Raw genomic sequence first — 13222 nt, forward strand, 5'->3', positions numbered from 1 at the left:
AATTTCACTAGTTACCCAGAAAGACATTCAGGGCAGCTGCCAACTCTCCATTTTTAAAGGAAAAGGAGTCCCGGGGTGGGGGGATATCGGGAAAGATTAAAAATACGTATTCCCAGCCCCAGAGATGCCAACAGAGATCTACCCGGACAGGATCTTTGGGATGGGAATCAGTGCTCTCTAAAAGCATCCCTGGGGGGTTTCGAGGAATGGATTAGAACTTTTGGGGGCTCTGAGACGTGGGGTACATACCTCTAGGTCCCCAACCCCACTCCGTAGCTGACCCCACGATAGGAACCCCCACCCCAGCGCGACGGGGAGGGCATGGGATGGTGGAGAGCCCGCGGGGGGCGGAGTCTTCAAGGAGGCAAGGACTCCTAGAACGTGGGGCAGGTGGCAACCGCCTGGCGTCTGAGGCGAGGCCACCGCAGCCCAGACAGGTTGAGTAACTGGCTCAGGGTCACACAGCGAGCTCCGGTCCCGGCCGCGGGGCGGGCGCTCACCTCGATGAGCGAGTAGTTGATCTCCACGTCCGACTTGACGAAGCCCCCGCAGCCCACCACGATGTCCTCGGAGGCGCGTGCCGGACCCACGCCACTCAGCAGCAGCACCACAGCGGCGGCCACCACCACCGGCCCCGGCGGCCCCAAGCCCCTGCACGCCCGCATGGCCGGGCCTCTGCCGCCCGACCCTTCGCAGGCCTCCAGGTCCCGCCCCTAGCTCCGCGCGCTGTCCGCTGCTTCCTCCTCTGCCCGCCGCTGACAGCCCAGGTCCCGCCCCGGCGCTACTGCGCGTGCGTGCTCCGGCGCCACGCCCCCTCGCCAGACAGGCTAACTACAGCGCATGCTCAGCAACAAAACCAGACCATTAGTGCCCTACGGTGGCCTGGAGGACTCCGCGCACCGTCTGTCAGGTGCAGTTGCAAGGTGCCTGATTACAGTCACAAACTCCAAAGTTGAATTATGCTTTGGAATTCAATATCGCTGAAACCGGAAACGACAAGAGACTATTGATTTAAGTATCCAACTACTCCCCCGAATGTTTTTGGCACATGTATTTCACAGGTGATATATAATCTCAAAAACCCGTTTAGGAATTTGAGTCAGTGCATTTTTCCATTATAAATAATCAGTACTTTTTTTAAAAAAGCAATACATAGGCCATTTAAGGTCAGCATTATGTTTTTAAAAAAAGGGTATTTGAAATTTATTTTAATCCCAGTTCTAATAACATTTGTGTAGAAACAAACTTGAGGGTTTTTCTCCCATAAGCAAGAGATGCAAACAGTTAATTTACTTTGAATTGTCTGTGATTTGAAGCATGGTTTGTCAGAAAACAAGTTCAAATCTCAGTACGTTGTGCTTTGCCCCAAGATTATACATATACTATGACAAAAACTGAATTTAACTGCAAGTTACCACATCAAAAGAGACAAAAATTGCTTTTCTGACCTGATATTAGAATTCTTCCATTTTGCCCTAAAAGAGAATCAAGCCCTTTATTTTGATAGTTTTTATATTTTATTTCTAAACAACCAGGTAAGAGAAAATTTCCCACCAGAATTTATCATTGTCACCAAGACTTAAGCAATATACAACTATGAATCATAGGGAGTTTAGACCATGCAATGGTTAAAACCTTCATGGGTCCTATAATGGAATGATACATCCCCCAAGGATCTCAGTCATGAGCACGTCTGATTTCAGTTTCTCACTCTGCACTCTCACTGGAAATACAGTGGAATTCTCAACTATTTGGTTATAGAGAGAATCTAGCTTAATATTTATTTCATTTATTGGGTATTTATAACTACAACTGAAACAGATGCCCTTTCCTCTCCCTAGCATGAGTCCCTGGTTTGTCTTAGCAAATCTGCATGGGGCTGAAAGCCACCAATTAGAAATGCTGACCCATGGAACCTTCTCACCTTACAGAATGGGAAACTGAGGCTGAGAGGGGGAAAGGGACTAGTTTAGGGCTCTGCATTCAGCCCTGTACTGTTCAGAGGACTGGGTTCTGTTCTTGGCTCACCCAACTGATTTCCTCTGTGTTCTTCCTTACTTTCTGACCATTACCCCAAAATTCCCACCATTCCCCACAAATCCATCTTCACATATACAATAAAATAAACACTAGGACTGTGGCAATGCCTATCAGAGGTGGGGTCACATGGGGTCACAGTAAGAGAGGCCTCCCCCTAATTTCCATCAGCCTCCACCAAGATCACCTCAAATAAGCAGACGTAATTTATAAATGTGAACAGCAGACCTGCCACACTCAGCTTCAAAACTGAGTTTGTTCTCTGTGTCCCTGCTCTTCCAGAAGACCCACGCCGGAGGACAGCTGAAGGCATACTGACTTGGGCCCCAGGCCAGGGTTGGGAAAGGGGAGAGCCCACACAGGGAAGGCCATGCGAGAAGTGGCATTCAAGAGCTGCAGAGAAGTGACAGGGCAATGTGGAGAATGCATAGAGTCTGACTCCTTCCTCCAAACTGAGTACCTGTGTTTGCCTGTCTGAAAAAGCTGTCTTTTCATTTCTATCTTGAAAAGAATACATGCTCGTGGCAGAAAGAAAGAAAACAGAAAAAGGAAAGGAAAAAGAAAAGAAAAATGAGGATTTCCATGATCACTGCTGGACTGCACGTCCATTTTTAAAATCTATGCATACATGTTGCATAAAGGATTTCCCAAAAAGAGCTACTGTCTGGGAACACACCTTGCTTTAACACCCAGGAGAGGAAGGCCAAGATTTGACTTCCTTCTCCCCCTTTCCCCAACCTAAGCATATACTTTTTTTTTGCATAAATATTATAGCCTATTTTGTATTATAATCTTGTTTTCATTTAGCGTTTAGCAACTATCTTTCCATATTATATTTCTGAAATGGCACAGTGAACCACTGCTTAGTAACCTATGGATAACATAACATTACTAATACTAATAATCGCTAACTCATTGAGCATTTACTGTGTTCTTGGCACTGTGCTAAACTCTTTATTAGTAATCTTAATATCTTCCCACCACCCTACAGGCAGACAGTGTCCATCCCACCTGTTGCGGGACTGGAGGGTTTTAGCGGGATGCCACTGCACTTTCCGGGGCTCCGAGATCCCCTCCCCCAATGCCGGCTCGGGCCACCCAGAGTGCCCCCTCCAATCGCCTCGTCTCATCCCTTCCCGCCCCACCCTTGCCGCGCGGCGGGACCTTGCCCCGGGCCTGGCGATCCCGGAGCTGGAATCCCAGCCTAGCCTGTCAGTCTCCGCCCCTTCCAGGACCCGGAGCGCGGCAAAGGAGGCTGTCTCGGGACAGACGGACAGACCGCGGGGCGGACAGACGGACAGGCACGGGAGGCGCGCGATGGCCGCGGCTGCAGAGCCCTGTGTGGGACAGGGAGTAAGTCCCCCCACCCCCACCCCGCCTCCTGCCCCACTCTCCTTTTCCGGGCTTGGTAGGTCTCTCCGGCAGCTTTCTCCAGGGGGTGATACCGGGGAGGGGAGAGACCACCAAATTCCCAGGCAAACAGCAGGCAAGTGCGGGCCCTTTAACCGAGCCTGCCCCTGGAGACCCCAGCACCACTAACGGGGCCTCCCGACCTCCCAGCTGCCTGCAGGCTTTGACCTCTATTTGCATAAAGCTTCAGGACCCCCACCTCTCTGGCCGGCTTCCTCTTTCATCCAGGCTCTTAGCGAAAGACTCTGGGAAAGAGGCTCATGGGATGGGAGCAAGGGTCGCAAACTCCCAGGATTTCAGGGGCCGGGCCGGTAAGGCAATAGTAATAGCTGATATTAATTGAGAGCTTACTTTGTGCCCCACATCCTCCTATGTGCTTTATTGGTATCAACCCATTTAATTCAATCCTTAGAGGTAGATTCTCTGAACACCACCCCTCTCCTTTGCAACAAAGGAAACTGAGGCACAGGGAAGTTGAAGTTCACAGAGCTGACCAGTGGGGAGCAGTGAAGTGGGGAGCAGTGAAGAAAGATAACCAGTGTGGGAGAGGGAGGGCTGTTAATATAGTAGGAAGAGAACTGAAGAGCCATGTTCTCTGAACTTCCCATTCAGACTTTTTGTAGCGTTAGAGAAGGCCAGTCAAGAGGCTGAGAGAAGAATCACAGACCCAGGGGCACCTGGGGGGCTCAGTCCATTAAGCATCTGGCTCTTGACTTGGGATCAGGTCATGATTTCATGGTTCATGGGTTCAAGTCCCGGGGCTCAGCTCTGACAGCATGGAGCCTGCTTGGGATTCTCTCTCTCTCCCTGTGTCTCTGCCCCTCCCCTACTCCTGTGCTTGTTCTCTCTCTCTCTCTCTCTCTCTCTCTCTCTCTCTCTCTCTCTCTCTCAATAAATAAACTTAAAAAAAAAAAAGAATCACAGATCAAGACCCTCTGTAGAACAAGCTTTGGGGTCAAACAGGCTTCATGGGAATTAGCTCTGCCACTTTCTATATGTGTGGGCCTGAAGAAGGCTGTTCCCCTCTCAGTGCCTCAGTTCCCTGGTCTGTGAAATGGGAACAGTAACACCTACCTCTGAAAATATAAGGCTTAAATGACAGTCTGCACCCAGTATTCATCCTGGAACCCAGGTATCCCAGACTCCAGGACCCAGCCACCTTGGTTCAAATCCCAGCACCACCACACTGGGTGGTAGTCACCCAGGTTATGTAACCTTTCTGGGCCTCAGCTTCCTCATATGCAAAATCAGTAGCATAATTTCCTGTACTTCTTAGGGTTGATATTACTAGCATTAAAGGAGTTGAGACTTATAAGGTACTCCAGAGAGTGCTGGGCCCATTTTCATGTCAATGTTAGGAGTCCAGATGGTTGCCTTGCCCCCTAATCAGGTGAATCTGGGACTCCTGCATTGTATGATCACAAGGGTCGTCCCGGTGTTCCCTCAGGTCTGGAACTGGACAGAGCCTGAACCCATTGCTGCCCACCTACTGAACGTGTGCTTCCTGAAAACAGCAGGGATCTGGGTACCCCCGATGTACCTCTGGGTCCTTGGCCCCATCTACCTCCTCTACATCCATCGCCATGGCAACAACTACCTCCGGATGTCCCCGCTCTTCAAGGCCAAAATGGTAACCGCTGCCTCTGGGAGGCTGTAACCAGACAATGGTTGGGAGGTGTGGGAAGCTGGCTGGAGCCTTGGCGGAGACCCCAAAGTGGACACTCCTCCTTTCAAGGAGCACCCAGGGTGGGGGCAAGACGGGGACCTCTTAGTCAAACAGAGCAATACTCCAGAGAGGCTACAGAGGTAAACTCTGTGGAACCAGATTCCCCCAAACAGATATGGTGACAATGAAAATCCACGCATCTGCAAACACACACATCCGGATGTTCAGATGTTCCTGGCCAGTTTGTGACTACCATACCTTGGAATTACCCACAGGGTGTGAGGTATACTCCTGGGGTACACGAGGTGATTTTAGGGTCACACTTGGGTGAATTTTTAAAAATTTTTTGAACAGTTACGCGTTGATTTTTATGTTTTCCCACTGGCAGTTCTAAACACCGGTTCTTAAAATTGTTCTGTATTTATTTTAGTGTGTTACAAAAACACGGGCATTCCAAGTGTGAGCCTTTCTGCTCATCCATCCCGTTCTCCAAACCTCTACAAGAATGTCCTTCCCAGGCATTAAGGAATCTGCTCCTGAAATCATTGTTGCACTATATACTAACTAACTTGGATTAAATTAAAAAAAAAAAAAAAAAAAAAGAACGTCCTTCCCATACCACCTCGTTAATTTTTGTCCTATTGTCGAACTCCTCCTTAAAGGGCCAGACAGTATATATTTGAGGCTTTGAGGGTCCATGTGGATTCCATGTCACCTACTCTGCCATTGCAGCAGAAAAGCAGCCACAAACAACAGTAAATAAATAAGCATGACTGTGTCTCGATAGCATTTTCTCAAAAGTCACTGAAATTTAAACTTCATGTAATTTTCACACATCACGACCTATTATACTTTTTTGAGTTTTGTTCAATGATTGAAAAATGTCAAAAACCATCCTTAGCTCACAGGGGATACAAAAATAGGCAGCGGGTCAAACCCAGGCCACCAGTAGTACTTGGAGCCCCGCTTTGGACTGTGAGGTGCTTGTAATAGTTCCTGCTATGCGCCCAGAGGCCTCGTCTTCTCTCCCACCTGTGTCCACCTTCTGCTTTCCTGCTTTCTCTCATTCAGAAGAGAGATCCCCGCATCTTAGAGAAAGGTCTGGAGACATACCAGTCCTGACAGAGCTTCTCCTTGATTTTATAGCAGGGGTCACGGGTGTCTGGGTGGCTCAGTTGGTTAAGCATCCAATTTCGGCTCAGGTCATGATCTCACCGTTGGTGAGTTCAAGTCCCGCGTCGGGCTGTATGCTGACAGCTCAGAGCCTGGAGCCTGGTTCAGATTCTGTGTCTCCCTCTCTCTTTGCCCGTCACTCACTCGTGCTCTCTCTGTCAAAAATAAATAAACATTAAAAACTTTTTAAAAATAGTAGAGGTCAAAGGGACTTGAAGAGAGTGTAAGTTTTTCATCCCCTGCGTGAATGTTGTTTCAGGCCGCTTCTTATTTATTTATTTATTTATTTATAAATGTTTATTTATTTTCGAGAGACACAGAGTGTGAGTGGGGGGGAGGGGCAGAGAGAGGGAGATACACACACACACACACACCCACACACACACACACAGGATCCAAAGCAGCCTCCAGGCTCTGAGCTGTCAGCACAGAGCCCAATGGAGGGCTCAAACTCATGAACCATGAGATCGTGACCTGAGCTGAAGTTGGACAGTTAACCGTCTGAGCCACCCAGGAGCCCCTTTTTTAAAAAATTTTTTTGATGTTTATTTATTTGAGAGAGAGAGACAGACAGACAGACAGACAGAGCATGAGCGGGGGAGGGGCAGAGAGAGAGAAAGACACAGAATTTGAAGCAGGCTCCAGGCTCTGAGCTGTCAGCACAGAGCCCGACGCAGGGCTTGAACTCACGAACCATGAGAACATGACCTGAGCTGAAGTTGGACACTTAACCTACTGAGCCATCCAGGTACCCCCATGGCGCTTCTTCATACCTAAAGCACCTCGCCTGTGTACTCTTGGTGCACCCTGCCCCACCCTCGCATTCTGGAAAATACTGGGTTGGCCTGGGTCCCTGGGGCATATTATTTATAGGACACTTCCAGGTCAAGGTGAATCTGTAGGTAAGGCTCCCCTTCCTGCTTCTTATTTGGCATCTCTCACACCGGCACTGCTAAATTATGATGTTGGGACCTTAGCGGTGCCTCATCCAGAGCCACTGCCCAGTGGGCGTGGGGTCCCTGTCTGGTTTGCCCCCACCTTTCTTTTTGCCTGCCGACCTTATCTAGCCAAGCCTGTTTCCCAGGTGCTTGGGCTTGCCCTCATCATCCTGTGCACGTCCAGCGTGTCTGTGGCTCTCTGGAGAATCCAGCGGGGAACACCCCAGGCCCCAGAATTCCTCATTCATCCTACTGTGTGGCTCACCACGATGGTAAGGACAACCCAGGCTTGCTGGGCTTGCTCCTGGCTGAGAGGCTTCTCTTGCCCTGGTGGAGGGTGTGGGGCAGAGCACAGCTCCTTTCCGCCCTCCCTGCTCCTGCCCACCTTAAGGGGCCTGTCCTGACTCTCCTGTCCAGAGCTTCGCCATGTTCCTGGTCCACACGGAGAGGAAGAAAGGGGTCCGGGCATCGGGGCTGCTGTTTGGATACTGGCTTCTCTGCTTTCTCTTGCCAGCGACCAGTGCTGCCCAGCTGGCCTCGCAAGGGGTAAGTGGAAGCCTGGGGAACCGATGTGGCAGTTTCAGGCCGTGGGTTGCCCTGCCTCCCTCCTTCCTCCTCCCCTTTCCGCACATGACTTACTGTCTACACAGGGACACACACCACGGTTGCTTAAACTCCAGCGACACACAGGCACACTCACTCACACAGGTGTATGCGTCATCCCATATGTTTTTATGGACACTCATTCCCAGGGTCTTACACACGTAGCTCACACACTTCACTTGCACAGCAGACGCACCCCTTTGTGCCCCACCTTTCATGCATCACACAACTACCGTCTGAAACACACCCATACCTGCCGCCACCCAGTGTGTCTGTCTGTGCCTTCAAGCTCCCACACGATTCAGGAACATGCATCGCCCATTCCCACACCGCACACCCGTGCACACGTCCTCCCTTGCACCACTGGCCACAGGTGAAGTGTTGGTTCACGCCGTCAGGAGCTTCCCCGATGAAATTTGAAAGTGGCCCCATAGGGGCACGTGGGTGGCTCGGTTGGTTAAGCGTCTGACTTCAGGTCAGGTCGTGATCTTGCGGTTTGTGGGTTCGAGCCCCGCGTCGGGCTCTGTGCTGACGGCTCGGAGCCGGGAGCCTGCTTTGGATTCTATGTCTCCCTCTCTCTCTGCCCCTCCTTCACTCGTACTCTGTCTGTCTGTCTCTCAAAAATAATAAACAATCTCTCTCAATAAATAATAAAAATTAAAAAAAAATTAGGTCTAATTAGTATTAGGTCTAATCCCTGATACTCCAGATGGTAGCTGGCAGAGTTAATAAGCAAGGGGACTTACAAGGCTTGTCCCAGGCACCACAGGACGAGTAGATGTCCGCACCTGCCAGCAGAATCTTCAAAGTATATAGAGGCTTATGTCCAGACAGTCTCCACAACATGTTACCGTCTCAAGTTTGTGTTCTTGAAAAGGCTCCTAGTGCGAGACACGAGTGAGTGGAATGACCTCCCAAAACATACCTGCGCACACACTCTTTCTGTATGAGCGTGCACATCTCCCCTCGTTCTCACCTACCCTCACCCATGCTCCCCTCTGGACATAATACGCATTGTTGCATATCCATCCATATTTCTTTTTCATTTTGTGTAGAGAGAGTGAGCACTGTGCTTTCAGCTCACTCTCAAGACCATGAGATCAGGACCTGAGCCAAAATCAAGAGTCAGGTGCTCAACCCACTGAGCTACCCAGGCTTCCCTTCCCCCCACCCCCCTCCCTATATTTCAGTTTCCCATCCTGGCCAATAGCAGTTCTGTGTTAAGGGACACATCGGATCTGTTTACCTGCAAAGAGAGAAATAGCCCAGACCTCGGTTCCTCAACCTCAGCACTCTTGACATCATTCTCTTTGGGGCGGGGGGAGCCGTTCTCGCCTTGTCGGATGTTAAACAGCATCCCCGGCCTCCACCTGCTAGATGCCAAGTGCACACCTTCCCTTGATGGTAAAACCCAGAGTGTCTGCCCTTGGGGACAAATTTGCCCCGGTTGAAAAGTGCTTGCATAGTTTGGATGCTCACCCCAGATCTGGAGACCCCCTGCAACGGGCTGTAGATCGTTTCTCCAGCCAAATGGTTGTTCCAGTCCTGCTCCCGAAAGGAAAAGGCAGAGACATACCATTCTGTCCTTAAGGACAGATTTTCACAAAGTAATCTTTGTAACCGACGGGAAAATTGCACAGGCCATCCACTGATGTGTGTGCAAAGCTAGGTTCCCCCAGCGGCCAGATGCAGCACAGAAATAATAATATTGTGACCACACATTAATATTGTGACCCCGGCCACATGCCAGGCCCTGCAAAAGCCACTTTATGTCATGTCTTCATTGGATTCTTACAAGAATGTGCTGTGGCAGATTCCCACAGTCCCGTTTTAAAGATGGGGAAACCAAGGCTAAGAGAAATGAGCGGCCTCCTCAAGGTCACACGGCCGAGGAGCGCAGAGCCCAAGTCCATCTCCCCCAAATTCAGAACAAATGTCCCGATAGAAACAGTGGTAAAAATGGCATTATAGGGGCGCCTGGGTGGCTCAGTCGGTTAAGCGGCCGACTTTGGCTCAGGTCATGATCTCGCGGTCCGTGAGTTCGAGCCCTGCGTCGGGCTCTGTGCTGACAGCTCAGAGCCTGGAGCCTGTTTCAGGTTCTGTGTCTCCCTCTTTCTGACCCTCCCTCGTTCATGCTCTGTCTCTCTATGTCTCAAAAATAAATAAACGTTAAAAAATTTTTAAAAAATGGCATTATAGAGAAGGTGAGCCACGATGTAGCTGGGATATCAAATTGTCTAATACCTCAGAAAACAGAAGTAAGAACAAAAGAGTAGAAATCCTGTAGAGGAACTGCCATTTGAAACGAGGGCTCTTGTTTTAAGCCACAAAGACTCAACTCACACTAGCTTAAGGGGGGAAAAAAAGTCTGCAGGAATTCATTAGCTCCTACATGGGGGCTCTCCTGGGCACGGTTGGTCCAAGTGTTCAGATGACGCCACCAGATAGATCTCCATCTCCTTCTGTCTCTTGGTTCTGGCCTGTTATTTGTTCAACAGTGGGGTGGCAAGAAGAACCAACAATCGCACTAGACCTAGGCTCCACCCCTGCAGCAACCCCAGTGAAAGATCTCCTGATGGTTCCAGCTCTCACTGGCCCAGTGTGGGTCGTATGTCCATTCCTGACCCCATCACAGTAGCCAGGGGACTGGAACGTACTCACTGGTCAGACCTCAGTCACCTGCCCACCGCCTGAAATGGAGTCACTTCTGCATAAACCACATACCTGAGCATGGGAAAAGAAATTAAGGGAGTCTGACAGAGGGGCAGCAGATACGAAAGCCATCACGGTGTGGCAGCAAAAGTTCTTGATTTGGATCGGATCATCTGGGTGCCCTTGAGCAAGGTGCTATTGCTTCTGTGAACTTGGTTTCTGCATGAGTAAAATAGAGCAGCTAAACTCCAGCTGGGGTCAGAGTGGGGAGGGACTTGATGAGACAGTGCCCCAAAAGACTCCCGCATAGGCACAGGGTGGAGTACATGCTCACTAAATCCAGTTCCCTTCTTTTTTATTTACGTTTATTTATTTATTTTGAGAGAGAGAGAGCATGTGCACACATGCATGCAACCGGGGGAGGGGCAGAGAGAGGAGAGAGAGAAAATCCCAAGCATGCTCTGCACCGTGAGCCTGAGCCCGACGCAAGCCCCATGGGAGGCTGGATCTCACAACGGTGAGATCATGACCTGAGCTGAAACTGAGAGTCCAATGCTTAATCGACTGAGCCACCCAGGTGCCCCAAACCAGTTTCCCTCTTAAACCAGGAAACACTGGCCATGAGGAAGCAGAATGGGATATTGGGGTGGGGGCTGGAGTAGAGAAGGGCTTTCCTCCGTGGCACAAGGAGAAAGGGAAAGTATCCCCCCTGCTCACTGTCACCTGCCTAAGGGGAGACACATGCCCCCCCATTTCATGCAGAGTATGGGGGTCGGGTGTTCCTAAATCGGGTCACCAGGCATGCCGGGGGCACTGGCTTTCAAACCCTGTGGCTCTGGCTCCCTGCCTGGGCACTGCTCATAGCTTCAGAAACCTGCTCAGCCGTGAGCATTCCTCCCCTTAGAGACACCCTGCCCAGCCTCTGCTCCCCACAGGCCTCTGGCTGCAGACTTCACCATGCCAGACTCGATGGGACTTGTGCTTTCTCGCCCACAGGGCTTCCAGAGTGACCCCTACTACCATCTGTCGACCTACCTGTGCTTGTCTCTGGTGCTGGCACAGTTTGTGCTGTCCTGCCTCGTCGATCAACCCCCTTTCTTCCCTAAAGACCCTCAACAGTCCGTAAGTTGCCGTGTCTCCAACCCAGCACCTCCTTTGTCCCTGTTTCATTTCTGGTCTCAGTTTCCCCGTGGGACAGAAGGGAGCTAAACTAGGACATGAGCCTTTCATAATTTTTTACCCATTCTTTCATTCAGCAAAATGTGTATTGTGTATCTGTGCCCTAGGCTGGCCAACTTTTTCTGATCAGAGCAAGACAGAAAGTATTTTAGGCTTTGTGGGCCATATGGTCTCTGCGGCATCGATTCAACTCTGCTGCTGCTGCACAGATAGTATGTCAAAGGAGCATGGCTGTATTCCAGTAAAACTTTACTTGCGGAAACAGGCACTGTGCAAGATCTGGGCCAGGAGCTGTGGTCCAATCCCCGCGCTGTACCCCAGCTAGGTGCCGAGGATCTATGGCAAACAAGCAGACGTAGTCCCTGTCCTCATGCAGCTAGCAGCCAAGTAGAGCAACCAGACATTAATCACATAATTGCACAAGCACGTAGAAAGTTACATTTGGGGCAAGTGCCCTGCAGGAGAAATTCGGGGTCTGTGAGAGTTTACAACAGGTAGCACTGAACTAGCCTGTGAAATCAGGAAAGAATTCTCTGAGGAAGAGACAGTTGAGCTAAGGTCACCTAAGGAAAAAAAATGCTCAGTGACATGAGTCATCAAATGAAGACTCTAGAACTTTTTTGTTCTGTGAGAATGAAAGAAAACATTAAAAATTGATAATAAGCTGTGATGGCAAAGATGTGGTGAAATAAGCAGTCTCGTGCTCTAGTGGTAAAAGGCGAAGATGCGTGCGGTTTTTCTGGAGCAGCTGGCAACGTCTCAGGACAGATCCCTCCGCACTTCTCACCAAATTCACTGAGGGATGTTGTCGAGGATGTTATTGTCTGTGTCACACATGCTCCGTGCTTCTAGGAGCTTCTTAGTCTCAGTATTAGTAATAGTTGTTCCCCTGGGAAGCTGTTAGTTCTTACCTGTTGGTTGCTGTCAGATTTGTGGCACAAATCGCTTTGGGCCTTACCTGCTAGGAAGCACCTAGCCCATGGGTATTCACCTGTAACAAACAGTCAGGGCATCTCAATGCGCACTTCCAGTAATACCGAACTCACGGTCCGTTCATCCGGTCTTCCTGACCTTGGTTCCCTTGCCTTATACTGGCCATGGAATGTGAGATTTGCGTCCTTCACCAACACCATCTCTTGTCTTTACAGAATCCATGCCCAGAGGCTGGAGCTTCCTTCCCCTCCAAGGCCATGTTCTGGTGGGTTTCTGGGTAAGTAGAGTAGCAGGGAAGGGGCCAAGGTGCATTTGCTTTCTTATTCGTCACTACACCTCTTCCCCCCAAGACGTTTCCGGTCAAGCCTACCAAGGTCAGCCAGGCTTTCTTCCTCCCAGCCTCAGTGCTTCTCTGTCCGATGTCAGTGTGTCCAATCTCCACACCCCATTCCCATTCACTCACTGGAGTGAGATCTGGGTTTGAGTCTGGCTTTCCTTCTTAGCTGGCCCGTATCACAAACATTCAGGACCTCAGTTTTCCCCTCTGTAAAAGGGGAACAGCTCCACCTTCACTAAATGTACATTGCTTAGTGCTGATGCACAGTAGGTGCTCAACAAAACCAAATCTATT

The 13222-nt window shown here is 50.1% G+C and overlaps 2 protein-coding genes across 3 annotated transcripts in view; one reads left to right on the forward strand and one right to left on the reverse strand.

Moving 5' to 3' along the window:
• The window catches only part of LOC122471625 (nodal modulator 1), a 56549-nt gene extending 55730 nt beyond the window's left edge, over positions 1 to 819 (reverse strand). The window contains exon 1 of one of the 2 annotated variants that reach the window (XM_043560442.1): positions 501 to 819. In XM_043560442.1, coding sequence (XP_043416377.1) covers positions 501 to 665 — 165 coding nt within the window. In that variant the 5' untranslated portion in view covers positions 666 to 819. The remainder of the gene's footprint in view (positions 1 to 500) is intronic. The other variant, XM_043560443.1, reaches the window with a different exon arrangement.
• A 2376-nt stretch (positions 820 to 3195) lies between these two features.
• The window catches only part of ABCC6 (ATP binding cassette subfamily C member 6), a 52005-nt gene continuing 41978 nt past the window's right edge, over positions 3196 to 13222 (forward strand). Inside the window, exons 1-6 of the mRNA XM_043560444.1 lie at positions 3196 to 3390; positions 4895 to 5077; positions 7371 to 7496; positions 7642 to 7770; positions 11476 to 11601; positions 12807 to 12868. Of these exons, the coding sequence (XP_043416379.1) occupies positions 3355 to 3390; positions 4895 to 5077; positions 7371 to 7496; positions 7642 to 7770; positions 11476 to 11601; positions 12807 to 12868 (662 nt within the window). The 5' untranslated portion in view covers positions 3196 to 3354. The remainder of the gene's footprint in view (positions 3391 to 4894; positions 5078 to 7370; positions 7497 to 7641; positions 7771 to 11475; positions 11602 to 12806; positions 12869 to 13222) is intronic.

Source organism: Prionailurus bengalensis, chromosome E3, assembly GCF_016509475.1.
Source record: "Prionailurus bengalensis isolate Pbe53 chromosome E3, Fcat_Pben_1.1_paternal_pri, whole genome shotgun sequence".
NCBI classification, from domain to species: Eukaryota; Metazoa; Chordata; class Mammalia; order Carnivora; family Felidae; genus Prionailurus; species Prionailurus bengalensis.